General features: G+C 42.3%; 1 protein-coding gene and 4 pseudogenes across 1 annotated transcript; 3 read left to right on the plus strand and 2 right to left on the minus strand.

Annotated features, from left to right (window-relative positions):
• Positions 1–2487: 2487 nt before the first annotated feature.
• Positions 2488–7388, minus strand: LOC110349535 (cytoplasmic polyadenylated homeobox-like protein 2). Its single transcript, XM_021259418.2, has 3 exons — positions 6717–7388; positions 5463–5659; positions 2488–4350 (listed from the first exon to the last, which is right to left on the minus strand). The coding sequence occupies exons 1-3, from the start codon at positions 6727–6729 to the stop codon at positions 3517–3519; spliced, it is 1044 nt and encodes a 347-aa protein (XP_021115077.1). The 5' UTR covers positions 6730–7388; the 3' UTR covers positions 2488–3516.
• A 755-nt stretch (positions 7389–8143) lies between these two features.
• Positions 8144–9792, plus strand: LOC101698083 (sorting nexin-30 pseudogene; annotated as a pseudogene).
• Positions 9793–9825: 33 nt separating this feature from the next.
• LOC101697722 (transcription factor E2F6 pseudogene) lies at positions 9826–13403 on the plus strand (annotated as a pseudogene).
• A 1172-nt stretch (positions 13404–14575) lies between these two features.
• Positions 14576–15509, plus strand: LOC147825548 (uncharacterized; annotated as a pseudogene).
• Positions 15510–17808: 2299 nt separating this feature from the next.
• LOC147825549 (HMG box-containing protein 1 pseudogene) lies at positions 17809–18494 on the minus strand (annotated as a pseudogene).
• Positions 18495–23892: the final 5398 nt, after the last annotated feature.

Raw genomic sequence — 23892 nt, forward strand, 5'->3', positions numbered from 1 at the left:
TGCTCCTGGGTAGGAAGGATTAATATAGTGAAAATCGCCATACTTCCAAAACTGCTATATAGATTTAATGCAATCCCAATTGAGATCCCAGCAGCATACTTCATGGACCTTGAGAAAACAATCCAAAAATTCATTTGGAACAAGAAGAGACCCAGAATAGCAAAAACAATTCTAGGTAACAGAGACATGGCAGGGGGTATCACAATCCCCAACCTGCAACTATATTACAAAGCTACTGTGATAAAAACAGCATGGGACTGGCAAAGAAACAGACCTGAGGACCAGTGGAACAGATTAGCAGATGCAGAAACAACGCCAGACACACTCAGCCATCTCATCTTCGATAAAGGAGTCAAACACCCTCACTGGAGGAAAGATAGCCTCTTGAATAAATGGTGCTGGAAAAATTGGGCTTCAACTTGCCAAAGATTAAAACTAGACCTATATCTCTCACCATGCACTAAAGTAAAATCAAAATGGATTAAAAATCTAAATATTAAAATAGAAACTCTGAACCAGTTGGAACAGAGGTTAGGTAGACCCCTTGAAGACATCGGTGTAGGAAACGATTTTATGAACAAAACCTCAGTTGCCCGTGAACTAGCACAAACAATCAACAAATGGGATCTCTTCTTATTAAAAAGCTTCTGCACAGCAAGAGAAACCACCAGCAGTGTGAAGAGACAACCCACAGTGTGGGAAAAAATCTTCACCTGCTCTTCCTCAGACAAAGGTCTACTATCTTGAATCTATAAAGGACTTAAAAAGATCAGACTTCCCAAATTTAAAGACCCAGTCTGAAAATGGGCATCTGAAATGAACAGACACTTCTCAGACAAAGAAGTAGAAATAGCAAATAAATACATGAAAAAAATGTTCATCATCACTGGTCATTCAAGAGTTGCAAATGAAAACAACGCAGAGATTCCACTTCACTCCAGAAAGAATGGTTGCTATCAAGAAATCAACCAATAACAAATGCTGGTGGGGCTGTGGGGAAAGAGGAACCCTGCTCCACTGCTGGTGGGAGTGTAGACTGGTGCAATCACTGTGGAAATCAGTATGGAGATACCTCAAAGAACTAGGACTGGAAGTCCCATTTGACCCCGCTATTCCCCTGCTGGGGATCTTCCCCAAAGAATTAAAAGACTCATACCACAGTGATATATGTACACCCATGTTCATAGCAGCACAGTTTGTGATAGCTAAAACTTGGAAACAGCCCAAATGCCCATCAACTGGAGACTGGATCAAGAAAATGTGGTTTCTTTATAAAATGGAGTACTACTCAGCCATAAAAAATGAGAAATTAGAGACATTTATAGCTAAGTGGATGCACATTGAGGCTATACTCTTCAGTGAAATAAATAGGACACACATGTATAAATACTGAATAGTTTCTCTGCTGTGAGAAACTGAAAATGTAAATAAGGACTAAAATGTATAATAGGTAATGTGAAATAGGAAGAAAACGGGCAAAGGGGAAGGAAGTGGGAGGGCTAGGGGAAAGGATAGAAGGGAATAAGATTAATATGAGAAAATGGAAAAATAGGAACAAAATCTTTGTAAATAGGAAGGAATGGAGGGGTTGAAGGGAGGGCTGGGCAAGGGCGAAAAATAAGAACCAAGAGAGACTATGTAAAGGTGCAAATTTCCAATGATGAATGTCATTATATTGTATACCTGAAATGTACCAATGATTAGAATGAATAATCAATAATGCAAAATAGGAAGAAAAGGTCCAAAGGGGTAGGGGTAGTGGGAGGGGCAGGGGAAAGGAAAGAAGGGAAAGGAAAAATGCTGAGAAATGGAAAAAATGGAAATAAAGTCTTTGTAAATAGGGAAGGGTGGAGGGGGTGAAGGGAGGGCTAGGATGGGGAAAAAATAAGAACCAAGATGCATCATGTAAAGGTACAATTCCCAATGAGAAATGTAATTGTGTTGTATACCTACAATGTACCAATAAAAGAATTTTATAAAAAAAAAAAAAAAAGAACTGAGACCTCCTGAACATCCCAAGGCTCAAGTACAGGAAGTTATAAGGAACTTCTCTAAAGTCCCAGGGTCTTTCCAGGTGGTACTGATGTATTTGCAAAAGAAACTGCGAATCACCCGCACTCCATCCCTGGTCTTGCACTGGTCACCACCTCTCCTCCTTCAGCTTCACTGAGAACATTTCTTGAGGTAGGTTGAGTCCTAGAGCAGTGAGTAAAGAGTGGCTCCATGGCTACAGAACTTCAGGAGCCTCAGAATGGCCCAGTGGGACCACACCCTAGCAGTACCCCAATGTTGGTGCTGGGAGGAAACTTCAGCAATGTAACATTTGGAAACATGGAAGGTACAAATACAACGTAATAATAGGCAGTGACGGGACTCTAAGAATGAGCGGTATAGGGATATCTGGAATGAGTTTATGGCAGGACACTTGAATACTTTGGTGTAATGCACATTTTCTGGGAAAAATCTAACTTCCAAAGTGGACTTAAGACACAGTTGTCTTACAATTTTTCAATACAGGGAATGTACAGAAATCTTTCCATAAAGAAAATGTCAAACACAGTCACTGAAAATTTTAAAAATTTAATGAAGAAATACCATTTTGTAAAAGAATTCAAGAACATAGAAAAGCACAAAACTCAAGTTAAGACTAACCAAAACCTTAAGATAATCTCAGTAGAAAAAAAATAAGTGCCACATATTTATGAACATAACAGAAAACTTTGAAACAAAATATTAGGAAAAGTAATCCAGCAATACAAAAGTACATTAGTTGAGTTATGGCAGAACAGAATGTTCATTAGGCTGGCATGGAGGCGCATGGCTGTAGGTCCAGCTACTCCGGCAACTGAGGGAAAAGGATAAGTTCACAGGCAGCCTGAGAAGATTATTCAGACACAAATGGTTCATTTTGAAAAGGCCCTGTTAATATGACATAGGTAGAATTCCCTAGAGTGCAATACCTACTTCCAAAAAGTATTTATTTATTGTAAGAAAAATCTATTTAAATTACTACAAAAACATTAAAGAGCAAAAATCGCAATTCTTGCAGTACAAGTTAGAAGGCATTTTAAAACCCATTATACAAATGGAGGGCACTAAAAACTTGAAAGAGAAACCAAAGGGCTCCTTTGGCAGATATGGATAATACACAAGCTAAGAGGAACTTGACATGAGGAAATGCAGGCTCTGCAGTGTCCTCTCACTGTTTTGATTCCATATCCTATGGCCGTTCTAACCCATACAATAAATAAAAATAAATGCAACTGTTAGAAGTAAAAGTGCCATTGTTTACCATCGTGGTAATGGCATACATACGCAATTCAGTGACTTAAGACTCAGTACTGTTTCATACACATTTACAGGCTCTGTGTATTAGTCAGCCTGGAAGGGTTCATGTAAAGAACAATGAGAGTGTCTCCAAAGGAGAAGACCTTTCTCTTCCTTTCCCTGTGTGGAGACAGGGTTATCTACAACTGTTTCTCAGGACTTCCATCTCCTGGAGCCACACTTAGGGGCTCAGAAGTGGACATCTGGAAAAACCCCATTCTGAAAGTGCTGGATTTCAAACCCGGAATGCTCTGCATGAACTTGCTGCTTCCCTTGCCCAAGAAGTTGTGGAGGCCTGTCTGCTCTTTGCACAGGTGCCTGCTGTAGCAGAGAGCTCAGGGCACCTCCGTTACTTTGCTGCTCTGATGGAAGATTGGGCTCCTGTTGCTCTAACACACTTGGATTCTGGTATGGGAAAAATTGGCCCTGGAATGGCAACTGGTAATTCTCTTGGTAATACTGAGGCTGTGACAGCTGCTGCATATGGTATCCCCAGTTGTTTGGCTGCTGTCCTTGAAATACCGAATACTGATCAGGGGCCTTGTACTTCTCTTGTTGATGACCTGTTTCCTGCCCAGTGAAAGCATAATGGGGAAAAAAAGGCAGAGCATTCTGGCTTTGCCTTGCCTCATACCTGGCACTTTCAAAACACTGCATAGATGGGTAAGGATAAATAAAAGAGTATGGTGTGTAGGCGCAAGAAGGGCCACTTGCTGGGGCACCTTGATACTCCAGGGGATATCTTGGCTCCCTGTTAATGCCTGTGACCAAAGAGTCACCTGAGCCAACATGACCACTGGGAATCATCTGGGTTTCCAGTGAAGAGTAGCCAGCTCTATATGGTAGGGTCTCCTGGTCATGCAAGGAAGTCTGATTCATGGAAGAATTGTCAGATTGTACCTGGCTATTTGCAGACCCCAGGGGCTGAGACCTTTTGACACAAAATCCATTTAGTTTCCAGATGGCAAAGAGTCTCTTTTTCTCTCTAGGTGGTAGTCTGTATCTTCTATCTTGGAACCAATTCTAAAGGAAAAGAGAAAAATACACTAATCAAATTTAGTTTTCTAGTAATATCTAAAAACATTTCTAAAATGAAGGAATATTATCTAGGTCAGCCTAACCTCGGAATTATTAATAACTTGCTTCCTGACCATGAGAAGACATGACAAATGAAGTCCACCTTGCCTTTGGCTGCAGGTATTACTATGGAACTTTTAAAATGTGTACAATTCCAAACTCCCAACTATATCCACAGTTTCCAGTGACCATTCTTGATGTGCAAATTGAGGTTTCCAAAATCTTCCCCTGACCACTCTGCAACCTATTTATAATTTTCAGCATTTAGACAGAATAGACTCCCTGGAAGATATTTCTACACCTTCTATTTTTTACTTAAGCTGTCTTACCATGATACCTTCACAATTAATGTATCCTCAATTTTATTCTAAAATTCATTGTATTCAAAGTTCATGCACAGAAGCAAGAGTTTCTCATAACCAAGCAGAATGTTTTACATTACCCTAAACATCTTATAGAACAATTCTAGTCATCTGTTTTTTTCTACTCCACAAAATGATGATAATCTTACACGAAAATCATAGCCCCCAAAATTTCTGTGGGAAGTGATTAAATGATAAAATGCTGTTGTAGACTACTCATCCTTACAAACTTGGTGTTGGGGCCTTTCGGCTTGATCTCAGGCAGGACTGTCTGGGAGCATTTTGATGTTTGATTATTTCTTTAGGTCCTGTCTCCACATTCAAAATTACAACAGTATAATAGCTAGAAGGCTCATTGATACACATTCATCATTGCCTAATATAAAATTGTCATATTCAAAATGAATGTGACACCTTTAAACATTGGCTCTTGCACTTCACAAAAAGAGTATGCACACAGAGATCAGGATCCAGAGTGAAACTTAACTTATCCATGCTCCTGAGCTTGTCTTACACAAGTCTTTTTTTCATAAAATGCATATGTAAGGTATACATGCCTATATTGAATTGTATAAAAATGGCTCTTAAAACTGTTACATGAAATAGCATTCCACAAAACATTTTCATAATTCCTTCCATTTTTCATATTATCTACAAAAATATATATCCATGCCCAACCTTGAATATTGGATTTACCTGAATGACATACAAATGGCAGTGCAGTTGCTTGGCAAGTTCTTGCTTGGTCGTGAAAGTAGGGTAAGGATTCTCTTCAAATGCTTGTTTCAGAATCTGTAATTCATCCTTTGTAAATCGGTGTGGAGGTCTTGCTTTCCGTCTTCCATGTTGTCTTTCTTGTGTTTCATTAAGATCATCTTTTTTGGCTGAAGATCCTGGAAAATGTGGAAACACAAAGGAAAACAGTAGGAAACTCCGGTAGTAGTTTTAGAAAATCATTTCTGGAGTGACAATTCATAAATTAAGGCCTAGAGCCTGTTGCCTCATACCTACTAATAATGGAATTACTAATAAAGTAAAAGCCTATTTTAAGACAATAAAGATAAAATAAGATTTTTTTTTTGAAGTGGGATTATTAAGGCAGGTGTGGTAGCACAGGCCTGCACTTCTAACACCCGCGATTCTGAGGCAGGAGGATTCCTTGCTCTGCAGGAGAACAGCCAGGGAAACTCAGTAAGACCCACTTAAAAATAAATGAATTTGCCGCCTGCCTCGAAAGCGCAAGGACACAAGTTCGATCCCTGGTACAAAAAATAAAAATAAAAAAATTAAATAAATGAGTTAACTAAATTAAAGGACATTATTTAAGACTTCCAGAAAATTGAAAGATTTCTGGCGCCCACGTAATCCTGCCGCGAGACAGCAGGGGTCCTCGTGTTACCCCAAGGGCTGCACAGCTGACCACTGAAAATTCAAAAACCGGAAATTTCCCTGCTTGAGGTTAAAGAAAGTGCTATGTGTAAGGAAGACAAGATTATAACAATGAAGAAAGAACTTGAAATGGTCAATGATGTAATGGCAAAACTCCAAGCCAAAGTTAATTAATCATATAAACTCCTGAAAAAACAAACGAAATGCCTGGGTGTGGTGGTGCACGCCTGTAATCTCAGCACTTGGGAGGCTGAGGCAAGAGGATCGAACCAAGTTCGAGGCCAGCCTGGGCTACGTAGTAAGCTCAAGGCCAACCTGGACTGTACGGCAAAATTCTGTCTCAAAGGGCCGGGGATTTAGCTCAGTGGTTCCGGCGCCTGCCTCGCAAGCGCAAGGTCCCGAGTTCGATCCCCGGTTCCCCCCCCCAAAAAAAAAAAAAAAAAAAAATTCTGTCTCAAAAAACCAAGAAAACCGAAAAACAAAACAAAACAAACACACTAGCACGTCAGGTATAAGCCTTCCGCAAACGCAACATGCTTCAATTCCCCAACAAAAATTCACCTTTGGCCTCCATGAAAATTTCCAGTATGAGGTCTTTTAGGCACTGCCGCGGCCTTCTTTCTTGCTGGCTGCTCACAGGCTGCCCAGATGCTGGGCGGGTCAGGATCTCTGTACCGCTACCTCAACCCACTGCCTTTAGGCGTGCTAGAGGGGACCTTGATCCCTGGTGCTACCCTGATGCAGGGTCGTTGTGGGCGGTGCTGTGGTCTGCAGTCGCCCTAAGTGGCAGTAGGCTCTCCGGCGCAGTGGTTTTTAAATAAAACCCGGAGCCTTTGGTGCCCTTACATTTGGATAGCCCCGCCCAGGCAAGCTCCACCCTAAACACCGCCCCACCTTCTGCTTTACCGACCCATACTACCTTTCACTCATCGACAATGCGATGGCTGACATTCCTCTGGTAATTGGCGGAGGGATTTTTGTTTTGTTTTGTTTTGCTTTGCAGCCCAGGCTGACCTCAAACATTACATCATATGGGGTTTTGGGGGGTTTGTTTTGTTTTGTTGGTACCGGGGATCGAAATCGGGTCCTTGCTCTTGCGAAGCAGGCAGCGGAACCACTGAGCTAAATCTCCAGCCCAACATCATGTTTTGTACTTTCTCAATCTTAAGGACACTGGGAGCAGTCATTTAGGCTGAGCCTGGTCCCTGACCCCAAGCTGATCCCTGACCCCAATCCCCGTGCTTGTGGCCCTTAACCCAGTTTATTCCAGGCAAAGTGAGGAAGGCACCCCACCTGACTCACATAACCACTCCACTCAACTTACGTTTGGTCAAGGAGTACTGAGGTTAGAGGCGGCAGAGACCCCAGACTGATATTAAGGACGTGAAAACACAGAAGACTAATGTTTTGTGAATATCACTTTGTCTAATTCATTGTTTTCTTCTTTCTAAACCCAGGATCTTCGAACTAAGCTGCATATCCAGCCCTTTTTCATTTTTTACTGGGAGAGATTCTCTGGAAGCCACCATGTTGCCAAGTCTGAGCTCAAACACGTCTTCCTCCCCAGCCTCCTAGAGTGCTGGATTACAGGTTTAGCCATCACACCAGCCATCACACCTTGGAAAAAGTCCCATGAGAGCAAATCTCCACTTTCCAGTTGAGGAAGCCGCAGGCCTGGAGTTTTCTTCATAGCTCTGGGCCTGTGTACCTTCCCAAAGGCAGGGAGAGGATAACAATGTGTGGGAGGATTTTCTTTTTTGCCTTCCAAGTACAGAAAACTCAATCCATGCTTAAAAATTATGTCACATTGGTGGGTGGCCAAGGTGCAGAAGGACCTGAGGCACGGACCTCCACGGTAGAACTGGGAATGGCAGCAGCCACGAGGGAGGCACCCACCAGACCTATGCTGGGCCTAGGGCCTAGGGCCTAGCTGAGGCCCTGGATGCCCCGAAGGATGCAGGCAGTGAGAACAAGCAGCTGAGCCCACCATGATGGGAGGATTCCCCCAAGGTCCTGCCTTCCTGGGTCCCTACTCCCTGATCAAATGCTGCTCCAGCAGCCAGAAGGCCATGGGAGGTGACAGCACACCCAGCCCAGACCTGCTGGTGGCCGCTTCGGTGACAAGGCTCTCATTTTGCCCAATGTTGGCATCCACAAGGATTTCGAGGCCACCCTCCTCATCTTCCCTTTCGAATAGACTTCCATTTGATGATGACAGTGTTGGTGAGGCCAGAGATCTCTGTCACGGTGCAAGCCCCCAAGAAGCATGTCTGTACAATGGAGACCTACATCACATATAGGATCACTATCAAAAAATACTCAGGGAGAGTTTGACATGCCAGAATATTCTGTTCATCGAAGATACCACGATTTTGACTGGTTGAGGAGCAAACTGGAAGAAGTGAAGCCCATCTTGTTTGCCCAGTTCCTGAGAAGTCTGTGGTTAAAGGAATAGTAGATCCCTTCCCTGATGAGTTTATGGAGCCAGGTATGGTTGTGCATGCCTGCAATCCCAGCACTCGGGAAGCTGAGGCAGGAGGACTGCTTCAAGTTCTCAGCCAGCATAGGCTACATAGTGAGTTCAAGACCGGCCTGAACTACATAGCAAGACTGTCTCAAAAAAACATAGCAAAAACAATTTGTGGAGACCAGAAGAAAAGCTTTGGATAAATTTCTGAAAATAATTGCAGATCATCTTGTTCTCTCTTTCAATGAACATTTTAATGTTTTTCTTACTGCTAAGGACCTAAATGCCTGCAGGAATCAGGGAATAGCATTGCTGACCAGAGTGGGTAAGTTGGTTAAACATATCCCTGGAGGCTATAAGCTGAGGAGTTCATGAGTTTGCAGCCATAGGTGAATACTTAGTTACTTCTGCACTTAAGCTGGGAACCCTTGTTCGGACAGCCCAGTGGATCATCAAAGAAATAGAGTACCTTGTAGAGCTGAGAGACTATGGGCCTGTGTAGTCCATGGGGAGCACATTAGAAGGTAAGCTGGCTGAGGGCCTGAGGGTGTGTCATCCTGCATCGGAAACTGCTCTACAGCCTTGCAAGAACTGACAGATGACATGGCAGGAGACTTTCTACCTGTGCTCCAGGGAATATATTTTTTTCATTAAGTTTACTGGTACATTTTACGCATACAATACAGTTACATTCATCATCAGGAACTTGTACCTTTACTTGTATCTTGGTTCTTATTTTTTCCCCATTCCCCTGCCCTCCCTTGGATGCCTCCACCCCTCCCTATTTACAGAGACTTTATTTCCGTTTTTTCCTTTTCTCATATTTTTTCCTTTTTTCAGGGAATATATTTTGTACTCTGACTCCATGAAGAGTGTACGGAAAAAAAGAGATCAAGTTCAAGCAGATTATGAAGCCAAACTGGAAGCTATGGCTCTGAGGAAGAAAGACCTCCCCAAAGTGGCAGCAGACACGGAGAGATGTCAAGATCGCATGGAGTATTTCAATGCCTATATGAAGCCTGATATGGAGAGGTGGCAGAACAATAAGGGGCAGGACTCTGGCAGCTGCTCATGGGCTTGGCTGACGAGAATGTCCAGTATTATGAGACCTGCCTCATGGTGTGGGAGTTGATCATTCCACTGCTGCAGGAGAAACAAGAGGCCACATAGGCTCCTTCTTGGGACAGAGACTCTTCTACCTACATGGGGCATGGCTCCCTGTACCAGAAGGTACCTGCACTGCCAGAAAGGTGGCACTGGGAACAAAAGCACCTCCCCTTTGTGTACTTCTTCCTGCCCCCCTAGACCCCACAGTTGTTTTCTATGAGTATTTATTCCTTGGTGGAGTCTGGGAGGCTATAATCATCTCTTAGAAAAGCAAGCATACCTCCATGTTTAAAGAAAGTACTAAAGGGAACACTCTGAAAGCTTGAAAGTGAGGACCACAACAACCCACACCCAACCTGCAACACCTCTGAGAGTTCCCTCTCTGGGGACAGCCAAGTTGCCTTTTGTAGGGAAAAAAACCCAGGTTCTGCTTCTCAAGGACATGAAAGAGTCGTGAAGAGACGCTCTGTGGCTTGCTGTGGTGATCCAGCAGCCCTGCACTTGACCCCTGTGGGCATTGGCTTGGCCCGACCTAGAAGGAGGTGTTAGGACCTCCGAGGAAAGTCCTTCATCTACAGTGGCTGGTAGCTGTGAGTGTGGCCTGCTGCCTGCTTGTGGCAAGTGACATGTGTTTTATTGTTTCTGGTTCCTGTGGAGCCATTTACATCAGTGTCTAGATGTGTCCATGCTTGAGTGAGCAAGCCAGCGTTCTTGTCCCTGTGTGATGCCTTGGGAAGCTGAGGGGGGTGCTCCTCTGTCATGTTTCTGATACCAGAATGCAACAGATTAGCAACTTTTTGTGGAAAATAAAAAAGGTGCATTTTTTCTCTAAAAAAATTTATTTCATATTAATTCATCAGAATTCAGAGGGAGTCATGTGTCACTCCTTCTGTTTCCCCCTTTTTTTATTTAAATGAGCTTCTACAAATGTATGAAGACTCATTATGTAGCTGGTCCAAATTCTAGATTTTCATGCTGTCAGGTGATGTAGATGGTGACACAGGAGAGTCCTGATGCAGAGATTCACTCTCCTAACAGGTCCAGCTCTAAGAAGATGATACCAACAGTGGTGAAGAACCTACGACACACGTGCCACAGCAGGCTCTCCGTATCAGTGAAAGCTCTAAAAGTTTCTCCAGCACTGGAGACTGTCCACTCTGGTTTTTGTTTTCTTCCCAGTAGTTCAATGTTCAGCTCAGCTCTTTTTATTTTTTCTCACTAAGTGGTTCACACCAAGTAGCAACCTTCCCTGTCTCTCCACCAACAGGCTCATTTCAAATTCCGTGGGGACCTGCCCCACCCCTGTCCTGTCCTGCTTCTCAGCTTTCCTCGGATCCAGTCTCCTCTGGGCCCACTTTGTTTTTCAGACGGCAGAAGCCGAGGTCAAGCCAGCTCCAAACTGCGCCACCTCGTGGCTCTCATTCTAAATCATCAAACATGCTAATCTCTCTCTCTTTTCCTCCTGAAAACTTTCCTTCACATTTTTTATATTAAATGTGACTTTGGTAGATGTCTACTTAGTTTAGTCCTGGGTCCGTTTTTAAATTAATTTTTTATTAGTACATGTTTGTACAAATAATTCATCTTAGGGAATTTGTTCGTGCACGTAACTCTCATCTTTATTCTTTTTTTTCTGACCTTTTTGCTCCCTTCCCTCCAACCCTTCTTCCCCTCCCCATTTACAAAATCTCCATGTCCGTCATTTTTCCTTCAATTCTTGTCTTTTCTTTAAATCGCCTTTCCCTTCCTTCCCACCCCCTTACTCCCATCTCTTGTTCGCCTCTACCGTTTGAACAAGTTCTCCCTACTTTCTTGCATCTGTCCTACATTCTGCTTCTTTATTCTTTGAGTTTCTGACACAAGAAAAACAATGCTATATTTAAACTTGTTTTCTGATGTATTTCACTTGAGATTATGGTTTCAAGGTGAATTGTTATGTTTTGTTTTGTGAGACAGGGTCTGGCTATGCTGTTGAACTCACTCTATAGTCCAAGCTGGCCTCAAACTTGAGGCAATCCTCCTGCCTCAGCCTCCCAAGTGCTGAGATTACAGGTGAGCCCCACCACGCCCAGCATTGAGGTGCAGTCATTTTTTAAAAGGTCTGTGTCCTTAGCCCTTCCATGCTGCTATACACAGCCAAATGTGGTCTCTAACAATCAACACGGAGAGGAGGAATCTTCAGTTTATAAAAATGTATGCTGAGCTAGATGTGGTGGAACAATCTAGTAATACCAGCATTAATGAGGCTGAGGCAGTAGGGTCACAAGGTTAACTCTCATCTCAGCAAATTAACAAGGCCCTCTCTCAAAGAAAAAGAAGCCTGGGGATATAGCTCAGCCCACAGGTTCAAGATCCAGTGCCAGAACAACAACAAAAACCCTTCCTGATTATCACATGCATGGAAAGGTCAGAATTTAGTGAATGCCTGGCTGGGAGCTTCTGCCCTGTCTACTCCACCCTCTTTTAGAGAATTCTTCACCTCCCTCTAATGTGATAGCCAACCTGACTCCATCTTGTGCCTCAACACCATTTTGTACCCATGCTTGAACAAAGTGCTTGTGCTTGGACAAAGCACCCAAAACTCCCACATCCTGCTTGGCAGTAAACTTGCTGCAGTTGCAGGATGTTTTATAGCTCACCTAGTGTGTGAAAATTCCTTGTGCCCCCCACTAACCTGACATAGTTCCTTCTGTAAGATTCCACTTGCTCTCCCCTGAGCCCTCCCCAACTGAAAGCATGATCTAAAAGGAGAAATCAAACTGCTTCCCATTGCTGAGAGAACTTTCTGTGCACTAGCCCCCCTCGGCCACCGGCTTTAATAAACAGGCTCAAATCTGGCACAGAGTGTGGTGTATCTCTATTTTTCTAACTTGCTCATCCATAACACTAACTCAGCTCTAAAGATGAAAATGCAGGCCAGGACCTGAGCCTTGAGTGTTTTGAGTACCCTGCTCCCCTTTGGAGCTCTGGGGTGCATGGGGCAGCAGGGCAGAGCAGCCAGTGAGCACACTGCCCGGCCTCTGCCGCTGCCGGGACCCCATCAACATGGACAGCCTGCCTGCTGCCATCAAATATCAGCACTAATTGAGAAGATAATGCACAATATTGGTCCACAAGAGAAAAGCTCTAGAAATAAAGCAACCGCCACTGGATGTTTTGCTGGTTTACTTAACCAGAAAATTGATGTCATTGTCAGGTCTGCTCCCAGGGCCATTCTTGATTTCAACAAGGGTCCAACAAAAGTGGGTCTGTGAAAATGAAGAGTGTGTGACATCCCCTGTCTTAGATGGAATCAACCTCATTGCAAAAAAATTCTAAGAACCATATTCAATTGATACATCTGACGTTAATCTTGGAGCAGAACCCCAAACAAAGAAGCTCCAGGAGAAATTGTCTGGCTCATCCCAGGAGGAAGATGGCTTGAATGAGTTCATTAAGGATTGTGCTCAGCAGTTGTTGGAGTTAACAGATGACAAAGAAAATGAAAGACTGGCATATGTGACAATACCCATAGCATTCAAGCCTTCCAAGAACAGATTGCTGTTCGAGGGAAAACCAGATTGGATGTACAAACTCCTAGAGTAGACTTGGTGTTGAAAGGCTCAGAGTGCACGGCTGACACCATTGGAGACTCCCCGGATTCAGGTTTCTTTTGGAACACCCCAAAGAGATGAATTAGACTCAATTTGATTCTCAGTGCAGTGAATCATCCATGACATGGTCTCACTGTTAGTAGCATCACTAAGGCAGTAGTGTTGCTGAATGACTCCCTTCTTAGGTTACTAGATAATTGTTTGCTTTTGAATACAATTCCTTCTATGATTATTCATTGCTTTGTATCAGTGAAATAAGTTCCTTACCTACTGAAACTGAAGGAGTGTCAGGAAAACAGACAGGTGTGGCACAGGCAGTTCTTCCTGGACTCAGGCCTTCCATAAAGAGTGATGTCCTGCATTGCCTTGTTTTAGGGCTCCTCCTGGCTACAGGCTGTGCGGGAAGCACCAGGGGAGACCCTCCAGCCACACAACATTAAATATAGAAGACTGCAAAGATCTTTCTGCATGCTGTAGACCCAAAGGATCCAGTCAAGTGTGTGGAGCCCACAGCAATGTCCATGCAAGTCCGTGTGCATGCCAAAAGGCTGAAGGATCTTATCAGAAGGTTGAGGTATCTATTCTGGAGCCAGGAAACTATTCTCAAGACAGAAGCAAAGGCCAGAGCTCCCCCAAAGTGAACAGCATCCATTCCCAATGACAATAAGTATCTGAGTTCCTCCACTGGGTACAGCCCAGATTGTATCAAGAAAACCAGCTGCAACAAGCTTCTCCAGGAAAATCAGCAACATGCATCTTCCTCTCTCCTTCTCTTTCTATGGGGTCTTCCAGCAACAATCCTCAGAAGGTAGTGACCTTTGAGAGCTATAACCTTCATCAGGGAGGAGTGGGCTTTGCTGGATCTATCCCAAAAGAAGCTCTACAGAGATAGGATATGAGAAAACTTTAGTAATGTGGCTGCTATAGGAATGACCAGCAAATTGAACATGAGTACAATTACAGAAAAACTCTTAAGAAATGAAGAGGTAGATACACGCTGTCAATATAAATTATGTGATCAATGTGGAAAAATGGTTTTTATGATTCCTGATGATTCCTGCCATGAAACTGCATGATACAAAGCCAGGTGAAAATCTTTTTTTTTTTTTTTTTTTGGTACCAGGGATTGAACTCGGGTCCTTGCCCTTACAAGGCAGGCGACAGAACCACTGAGCTAAATCCCCGGCCCCCTAGGTGAAAATCTTGCCTGTGGAAAGCCCCTGACTGGTCATTTATAATCAACTGTGCCTATCATAGGTAACACTGGACTTAAATCCTATGAATATCATGGATTTGAATAGAAGCTGTCTAACAGTAACAGACGTAGGAAAGCCTGCAATGACTTCAATTCCTTTCAGAAGCATGCAAAGATAAATCCTGAAGAGAAACCCTAGGAATATAATCAATATGGAAAATCCTACTCTGATCGGTCTGAAGAAAGTAAGCTTGAAGAGGAGCCCTTTGTTTATAAGCAGGATATGAAAGCCTTCAGTACACTCAACTATGTTCAAATCCGGGAAAGAAATCACAGCAGGGTGAATATCTATATATGCATACAATGTGAAAAATGTTTTACTTCTAACAATGACATTTAGAAACATGAAAGAGCCTACAGTGGAGAAAAATCCTATGTATATAAACACTGTGGGAAATCCTTCACAAATAACACTTCATTTCATCATCATGAAAGTACCCACATTGGGGAAAACCCCTATGTGTGTAAGCAATGTGGGAAAGCTTTCAGCCAACAGTTATCATCAGATTCATGAATGAACTCACACTGGTGAGAAACCTTGTGTATGTAGGCAATGTGAGAAGGCTTCCAGCAAACACAGTTGTCAAATACATGAACGAACTCACACTGGGGAGAAACCCTATGTATGTAACCAATGTGGGAAGGCTTTTACATCTCACTGTTCTTGTAAAAGACATGAACAAACTCACACTGGGGAGAAACCCTATGTATGTAAGCAATGTGGGAAAGCTTTCAGCACACATGATTGTCAAAAAAATGAAAGAACTCACACTGGGGAGAAACCTTATGTATGTAAGCAATGTGAGAAGACTTTCACCTCTCATCATTCTTGTCAAAGACATGAATGAACTCACACTGGAGAGAAATCCTGTGTATGTATGCAATGTAGGAAAGCTTTCAGCCAACATAGTCATTGTCAAATTAATGAATAAATTCACTGGTGAGAAACCTTATGTATGTAAGCAATGTGGGAAAGCTTTCAGTACATGTGATGATTGTCAAAAGCATGAAAGCTCACACTGGGGAGAAACCCTATGTATGTAAGCAATGTGCCAAAACTTTCAACACACAGTGGTTGTTGGATACATAAAAAGAATCACACCAGTTTGAAACTCTGTGTATGTAAGCAATATGGAAAAGCCTTCAGTTACTCTAGCAATCAACATAGACATTAAAATAATTTAAAAGGAAATTAATTTTGAAGAGAGAATCTGACCATATGGGAACAATGTGGGAAATATCTTGCTATTTTTTTGTTTAATGAAATGAATTCAATTAAATTTAGCAAAAATAAAACAAAAAGAGTGATGTCCTGGACCACATAAGAAATCACCTTACAGTGGTTTGTGTTGGTAGTTAGGTATTGTCCATGGGCTAGGGGTACACAGAGATCCAAATGTGATCTTTGTATAAATCTGTATAATGTTTAGCTTCACTAAAAAATATGCCTAAGTGATACTTTTCATACTTGTACAACCAAAACAATAAATAATATGGAAAGTGGTAGACAAATGCTCTAAATTTTTTTGGTATCTATACCTTATTAGAATCCTCTGGAGGGAGAGGAGAGTTTTTCCAAACTTCTACATGTAGAAGTACCATAAATGTACTGTACATTTAAGTTCATGGATTTAATTCAAGTATTTTAATACAGTTCTCAAAATTGGAGTCAGATACTTCTTCATTTAGAGCCATCTATGGAGTTATTGTGTCCTAGCAGATTGGTGGTTTGGGGGCAAGTTCAGAAATGCCATCAGGTAATAGTGCAATTGAGACACATAAATTCAATTGTGGTAAAATTATAAACTATGTCAAGCTTTTGGCCAGCAGATTTGTAATGTGCTGCAGTGTGTGGTCCTGCTTCTCTGTCAGTTTGACTTGCTGTGAGTTGTGCCTACACTCTCTCCAGCTCAAGTCACACCTTCCCAAGCAACTAGCTCTTTCTTCCACGAGAGAGTAAGTCGTATGCCACCTTGTGCCTCAGTTTACTCCGTAGGTGTCCTGTCCTGTGAGCTCTTTCAGGGACTGTCGTAATCATTGTCAAAATCATCATTACACCCCAGCACCTTGTACCATGCCTGCCCCATTAAACAGTGCCCAATAAATGTCTGAAAAATCAGTGAGTGAGGGATTGCAAAATGGGATGGATAAATCTTGGCTTGTCTATCTCACAGGATTCTTGTAAACATCATTGGAATTAATAGTTTAAACCTGTGGCTTTCAAAGAAAGGTTGGAAGCAACTCACAGTTAAAACTGTGTATAAAAAGATTTAAAATAAGGATCTAAAATTAAAATATTAAAAAATAATACCAACTGTTTAGCACTCACATAGTCCTGAGTTCCTGCCCATGTGGGTTTCTTTTTAGCTTTTTTTCATTTTATCTGAAATAATATACAAGAGTACAGTGTGCAAAATTGAGAGACGACATCATGAAGAAGTGTAATGAACTGAAATCAATTTTACAGCTGTGATTCCTAAGCAAACCCCACTTGGTGAGTAACATGAGAAGCCATGACTGTAGCTCAGAGCAAATGCAGCTGTACTGCCAACGTATTTGCTCTAATTTTAGGCAGTTGGAGGAAAAGTAAAGTGCAAGTGATGCACTGCAATAAGTGCAAAGACTGTCCCCATCATAACAGTACGATGACAAGATATATTTAAGATATGTGGCTGAGGAGATACAGGACACAAAGTTTAAAAATACAAGGGTGTTGATTGTTAATAGCACCACTGCAGTGACTACATCCCAATGCTATTAACTATCTCAGCCTGGGCTGGCCTCCACTGGATATAATGGATTTGTGCTGCCACCTAGTGCAAAAATTCAGCATGCTCACAGGAACTGCGGCAGGTGACAGCGAAACCATCCACCTGTTGCTGTTCTATGGTCTCTTGGCACTGGCTAGACTCAGAAGGCTTGTGTTTGGCACAGATCCTGGGCCATATGGTAGATGCTCATGAAAGCCCAGCTCCCAGCTTCTGCTTCAGATTAACAAGCAGGAAGGAGGCAATGTATAAACAACGGTTAAATGTTTTTAAACTCCCCTTTGTACAATTTAAAATAAACATGTATGCACTTCATCTCTCTTTCTACCGCACTTTAGCACCACCAGATATCAATTTTCAAGTCTATATTACCTGATAAACATACATGAAGGTTTGAAGGAAAATAAGGCAATTTGGTTTATAATGTAGATAGTTTTAGCATACTTAATGCTCTAATGGAGAAAGCAAATCCTCACTCATACAATTAAATCATTTCAAGACTCAATGCTATCAGTATCTTATGGTCATACAAATTCAGGACCAATGGTGACAACTTGATCTTCTTAACCTTTTCCATTAAGAGTCAACATTTTTCAACCATAGACTTAAAAACATAGTATCCTGGTTTAATGTTGCTGTAAGCCTGAATTCTTTTCCTTTTCCAACACTAAAATTTAAATGTTTTTGTTCTTCAGCCAAAGCTTTTGCTTCTAATGTACACATCCTCCTCTCTTCATTCTTCCTTTTCTGCCACCTGTCACCAAGGATCATACTTATGGCTCTATGATCTTTCCCTGGATACATCTGAGTATATTCAACTCTGTACTTTTTGGCAAAAAAGCATGAAGGCATTCATTGGTCTTTTGCACTTATTAGAAGTGGCACTCACAGACTCTGAGCTGTGGTTTTGGACAGCTTCAGCATACAAATAATTGGAAGAGAGCTGTAATGATTCAGGTGGGCCACAATTTTTACTGAATTCAGATCCCTGAAGTCTTGACCACTAGATCTTCCACAAGACAAAGATGCACGACGCTGCTGAGTCATAATACTCAACACATAGCCTGCAGAGGAATCCACAGGTGTGAAGTCATAGCTTATAAATGTGTTAAAAATACCCGAATCATCAAAATTAATGCCATCGGGGTGCCATCAGAACCACAGCCCTTGTGAGTGCCCATTTGGAGATCTTCCTCATTATCACAGTCTTCAGCTCTAGCAAAATCTTCCACATCTTGCCTTTCCTTATTGCTTCCCTTATGAAAGCACAGTGGTGTGCATTTTTAAAAAGAGCCAACAGTAGATGGCCAGGAATTACACCATCCCAAGTCATCCTCACCTGACAGGGAGGGCACGCAGAAAATGCCAGATTCTGACTCACTGTTTGTCCTCTCATGCCTTACTGGTGTTTTCTCCTTCCGGCCGTGATGAGGGAAGGCTGGCTTGCTCCAAACAAGAAGACACTGGTGGGGGGCATGCATAGGAATGTGAGCTTTTGCTTGTAGCGATGATGTGTACAAGAGATTGTAAAACGAGTGCTGCATGAGTGGCCTCTATGGACTGATGGCAAAATTTGCTAATTCTGTCAGCCGATCCACTTCATTTTCATGGTAAGTATTTTCCGATATGTCCGAGGTATGCTGGTTTCACGATGATCTTGGATACTCTTGATGTGAAACATCTGCACTTAACTGGTATATGGCAGGTTGGGTAGGGTTAAACAGCCTGAGGTTCAGGAAGGTCATCAAGCTCCATGTGCTCATCACAGGTGTTATATCCAGGTGAGGATGGCAAATTCTCATTAGATTGCAGCAACTCCAGGGAGTCATTAATTCCTGATGTTTTCTTGTCCATCACCAGCTGGAGTTTCTGTACTGTGTTAGGCATCTGGTTTGTCTTCACTTCCCACACCGTTTTGTGGTTCTCTGACTGCCTTGGAGTGTGGGCAGCCCAGGCTTGAGCTACCCTGATCCTGACAATACCACCAGTGGCCCGTGGTCACTCTCTCCAACTGACACTAGCCTCCCTGGAGCACATTACCAATCTCACTGCCAATCTTACTCCTCAACCGAAACTTTCCTCGTGGGTTTATTGTAGATGTCAGGGAAAAGAACAATCAGAGTGGCTAGCCTCAACGATTTCCTGCCTTGTTTTATACAAAAGTTGATTTGAAATTAGCCAAAGAAAAGTTTCCAGGGACATTGTTAATCATCGCTGGACTAGTTGGTGGTTTTTGGTTGGACATGATAGGGAATACAAGAACACCAGCCAGGGGATAAAAACTAACTTTTGGACATGCTCAGTGAAGATGAGAGTTCAGTCAGGTGGTGGAGTACATGAAGGCCAGGTGCATGGAGAAGTCTGAGCCTTGTATAGTCGATGTGGTTGCTAGAAGTTGATATGTGATGGTTTAAAGTATGACAGTAGATAAGGTCATGCAATGTGAGTGTGGCTGAAAAGGAGAGGCCCAAGAACAGCTTTCTTTAATGGGAATATAGAAGAGCCTTTCTTTAGAAGGAATAATGAACAGAGAAAAACCAAAGGTGGAAAGGTCCCAAAAACAGAGGAAGAATTGCCAGCGGTGACCATCAGTTCTTCCCTTGTGAAATGTGATAAATGTTCTACTTTGCACTGTCCTGAGGATAATATGAAATCATGTCAGCAAAAACAATCCTTTGTAAATTGTACCTGTGGTACATAAATGAAGTATTACCATCACTCTAAAAAAACAAACAACAAAAATATTCAGTTCCAGCCGGCTTGTGCGTTTCCAGATGCTGGAAGACACTCTGTCCTCCTGGCTGGGCATCAGCTTCAGGTGCCACAAGAGCCATCCAGGGAACTTTAAAGAAAATACTTAGGCCCATACCAACATACCACCATGGCCATTTGATTAAAACATGTTCAATAGAGTTATTTCAATTCCTATCACAGGTGCTTCATTTCTTTGAGTGCCCGCTCTGTGCTCCTGCGTGTGTCCTACATTTACCTTTAATAAATCCTTCTTTTCATGCCACTTTTAAATAAATAAATATTCCTTTCACATTGTTAAATCTACAACCCCCAAATTTGGTGAATTTGGCAAACAGGGCACTTAGCAAATTGCATTTTAGCACAATTCTGTTTTGTAGAGATGATTTTCTGTCAAATACCCATTCATCAGCTGTATTTTCTCCAACTGAACATTACCTACTTGCTTGCCTCTTTCTCCCACATCACAACAGTTAGTTCACTCAACTGTGAATACAGAAAGAATGAACAGGGCTAGGAGTGTAGCTCAGTGGTAAAATCCTGGCTTAGCATGAGGGAGACCCTATGTTCCATTCCCTGTACTATAAAAAAAATGCAATATTAAGAACAATAATTAACATTTTTTCCCTTGTGCTTCCTCCAAACCAACCACTTTTCAAACAAAAAAAAAGAAGACCTCCAGTGTCCTCTAGTCCCGATTTCTGCACAATACCTCATTATTGTTTTCATCAATTTCTTGCCACTAAAACACAACACAGACTTCCACAACTCTAAAGAGGAGAGGTTCATGATTATCCTTCTGGCCACAAGAAACTGCTCCTGATTCCCTGGCCACACAGTGCTCTATTCATATGTTTTAGATAGATCCTAGGCAGGACCCTGAGGAAGGGCGGGAGCAGGGGCTACTATACCACCCAAAGTGCCTGACACCAGGTTTAACAGGTCCACTTCCTGGTGAGAATGGAATCAAAACAGAACACCAACAACAGTCAGAGTGCAGTTTATTTGCACCAAATAAAGAGTTCAGGGTAATCACTACAAATCGCTACTGACTCTACAAAACTAGTGCAAGCTACAGTTTCCTTGGGCTGGAAATGAACACTCAGGAGAGGGAAGGGCATTGTTACCTGTATGAGTACAGATGATTCTGTGCTGGTGGTCTGACAACGTACTCTTTCATACTTCCGGTGTTATGGAAATGAGGCTGTAGCTCTTCCCTGCATGGAGATTTTGGTATTCTGATGCACTACAGGTCACCTCTCAGTCACTGGCTCATACTCCTTAGGGTACTTTGTGGAACATCTTTTCTAAAGAACCACTTAAAGAGTAATTTAAAAATCAACCATCCATATCTGGGGACTCATTGTAGTGAATGGAGAGCCTGCACCTGCCTCGCCAGTCTACTAAGCGTGTCAGAAAGTCTGCACCTTGCTTTCTTGGGCTGTTGGTGAGGAGAGGCCTCATCCTGCATTATCAGGCCACTAAAGGGGAGGCAGCTGCCTGCTGACATTTCTGGCTGCCACTTGATTAACAGACCCATTCCACTCTCCAGCCTTCTCATTGGAACTTGGGGGTTGGGGTGCTATTGCTCTCTAATCCCTGATAATCTAATCATCATTCCTTGTAGTCTGTGTATGTGTCTTTGGGGGTACGGAGTTGAATTTAAGTGTTTTTGCCCAAATAACTAACCAATTGTCCCAGAATAACTTAGTGGATTGTCCATTCTTTCCTCCTCAATCTAGCATTGTCTTCCTTATAATATAAATGTTTGGATGTGTATCAGATCCAGCTTTGGAGTTGGTATTATTTTCCATTTGTTGATTTTTCCATGTTAAATACCAAAGGTTTGTAATTATCATATTTTTATAGCATCTTGATATCTGATAGACCAATCTAATGGGTAAAATACTCATGGCAATCCTCCTACTTCAGCCTCCTGAGTGCTGGGGTTACAGGCATGTGCCACCAAGCCCAGCACCACTGGTAACTTTAATATTTATGAGATTGGTTCATCTGGGAAATGGATTTTATCACATATTCTGGAATTCATTCTTCAACACATTATAGCCCAAGTATCTCATGAAAAAAAAAAAAAAAGAAAAAAGAACACTGCTTGGTTTCTACGCCAACTGAAGAAGTTCTGGGAATATTCTACATCTCACATAGCACAGTCATTAGGAGCTGGAACTCTAAAGCTGGAACCCTGGGCTACCAGTTGGCCAGGATTCCCTACCCACCATGCATTACATGTTCTTGGGTATTTCTTTATGCTCAAGTTCCTCCTGTTTCAAATAAGAATCGTGTATTCATAGGTTGTTTCAAGAATTCAATGAGCTAATCTTGTATAATACTTAGAACAATGCATTGAACATACTAAGTCCTCAGTAAATAACAGCTATTTGTCTTTACCCATTTTTAAGGCCCAGACAAAGTGCAAATCTTGTTTAAGTGCATATTAAACACACTGGTACAATTCATTTTGGTATATTTGTATATGAATGTAACATACTCCAATCATTCTGTCAGGCACCCTCTCTCTCAACCCCTCCCCGTCTCTTCCTCTTCTCATAGTCTCCCCTCCACTTCCATGCTATCTCCTTTCCCCCCTAGATTCCACGTATGAGAGAAACTATGTGTTATTTGACCGATTCTGGCTTATTTTACTTAACATGATGGTCTCTGTCTCCATTCATTATCCTTCAAATGACAGGATTTCATTCTTCTTTATGGCTGCAAAACACGCTGTGTGTACGAAGAGCATATTTTTTAGCCATTCATCTGTTGATGGACATCTAGGCTATTCCCATAGCTTAGTTACTGTGAACTGTGCTGCAATAAATTGGATATTCGTGAATCTCTATTGTATGATAATTTTTCCAAGACCAAACAGTCTTTCTCTGAGGAAATGCAATCAAAACGCTTGAGCTCACTATGCCTCCCACTGCACACTGATGACCAGGCCTGACACATATACTAAAGGCTCAGTAATAATGACTGAAACTTAACACTACAGGCCAGACACTGTGGAGAGCTTTCTTTACACGTTAATGTACTGTATTTAATCCACCCCAAAACGACTGAGATAGGAACTGCTATAACCTCATTTTACAGATAGGGAAACTACAACACAGCCGGGCACAGAAATATCAACAGAGGAGTCAGGACTTAAACCAAGGCAGTGTGCTCCACAGTCCCTGGGTCGTCAACTTAGATCCACCTTAACTGATGAAGATGAAAAGCATCACTTTTCACCAACCACAGCACAGAGCATAAGTTCAAAACCTAGACTCAAGGAGAATGAGGCAGGAGGATCGCCATGAATTCCAGGCCAGCCTGGGCTACATAGAGAGGTCATTGCCAGCCTGAACTACAGAGCAAGACCGTCTTTTGAAGAGAAAAAAAAAAAGTTATTCTCACAGCTATAGCAGTGAACACCATCTACTCTTAACAGCTTTATCTTAAACCCAGCAAGGTGACACCCAGTGTAGACATCTCCCTACAAGATAATGAGCATCCCGCAAGCAGCGCTCTGGCATCAGTACACCTTGATCTCTCTATATAAACTAGGCACAGCTACATTTGCCCGGAGTGTTTTTTTTTTTAATTAATTTTATTGGTACATTTAAGGTACACAATATAATGACGTCCATCATTGGAAGTTTGCACCTTTACATAATCCATCTTGGTTCCTATTTTTTAACCCTTCCCCTGCCTCCCTTCAACCCCTCCATCCCGCCCTATCTACAAAGGCTTTGTTTCGCGGTATCTCCCGGGTCTGGCGGTGGCGCAGGAGCGA

This window comes from Heterocephalus glaber, unplaced genomic scaffold (genome assembly GCF_053883595.1).
Source record: "Heterocephalus glaber isolate CG9 unplaced genomic scaffold, H.glaber_assembly_v1.0 deba00001497, whole genome shotgun sequence".
In the NCBI taxonomy this organism is placed as follows: Eukaryota; Metazoa; Chordata; class Mammalia; order Rodentia; family Bathyergidae; genus Heterocephalus; species Heterocephalus glaber.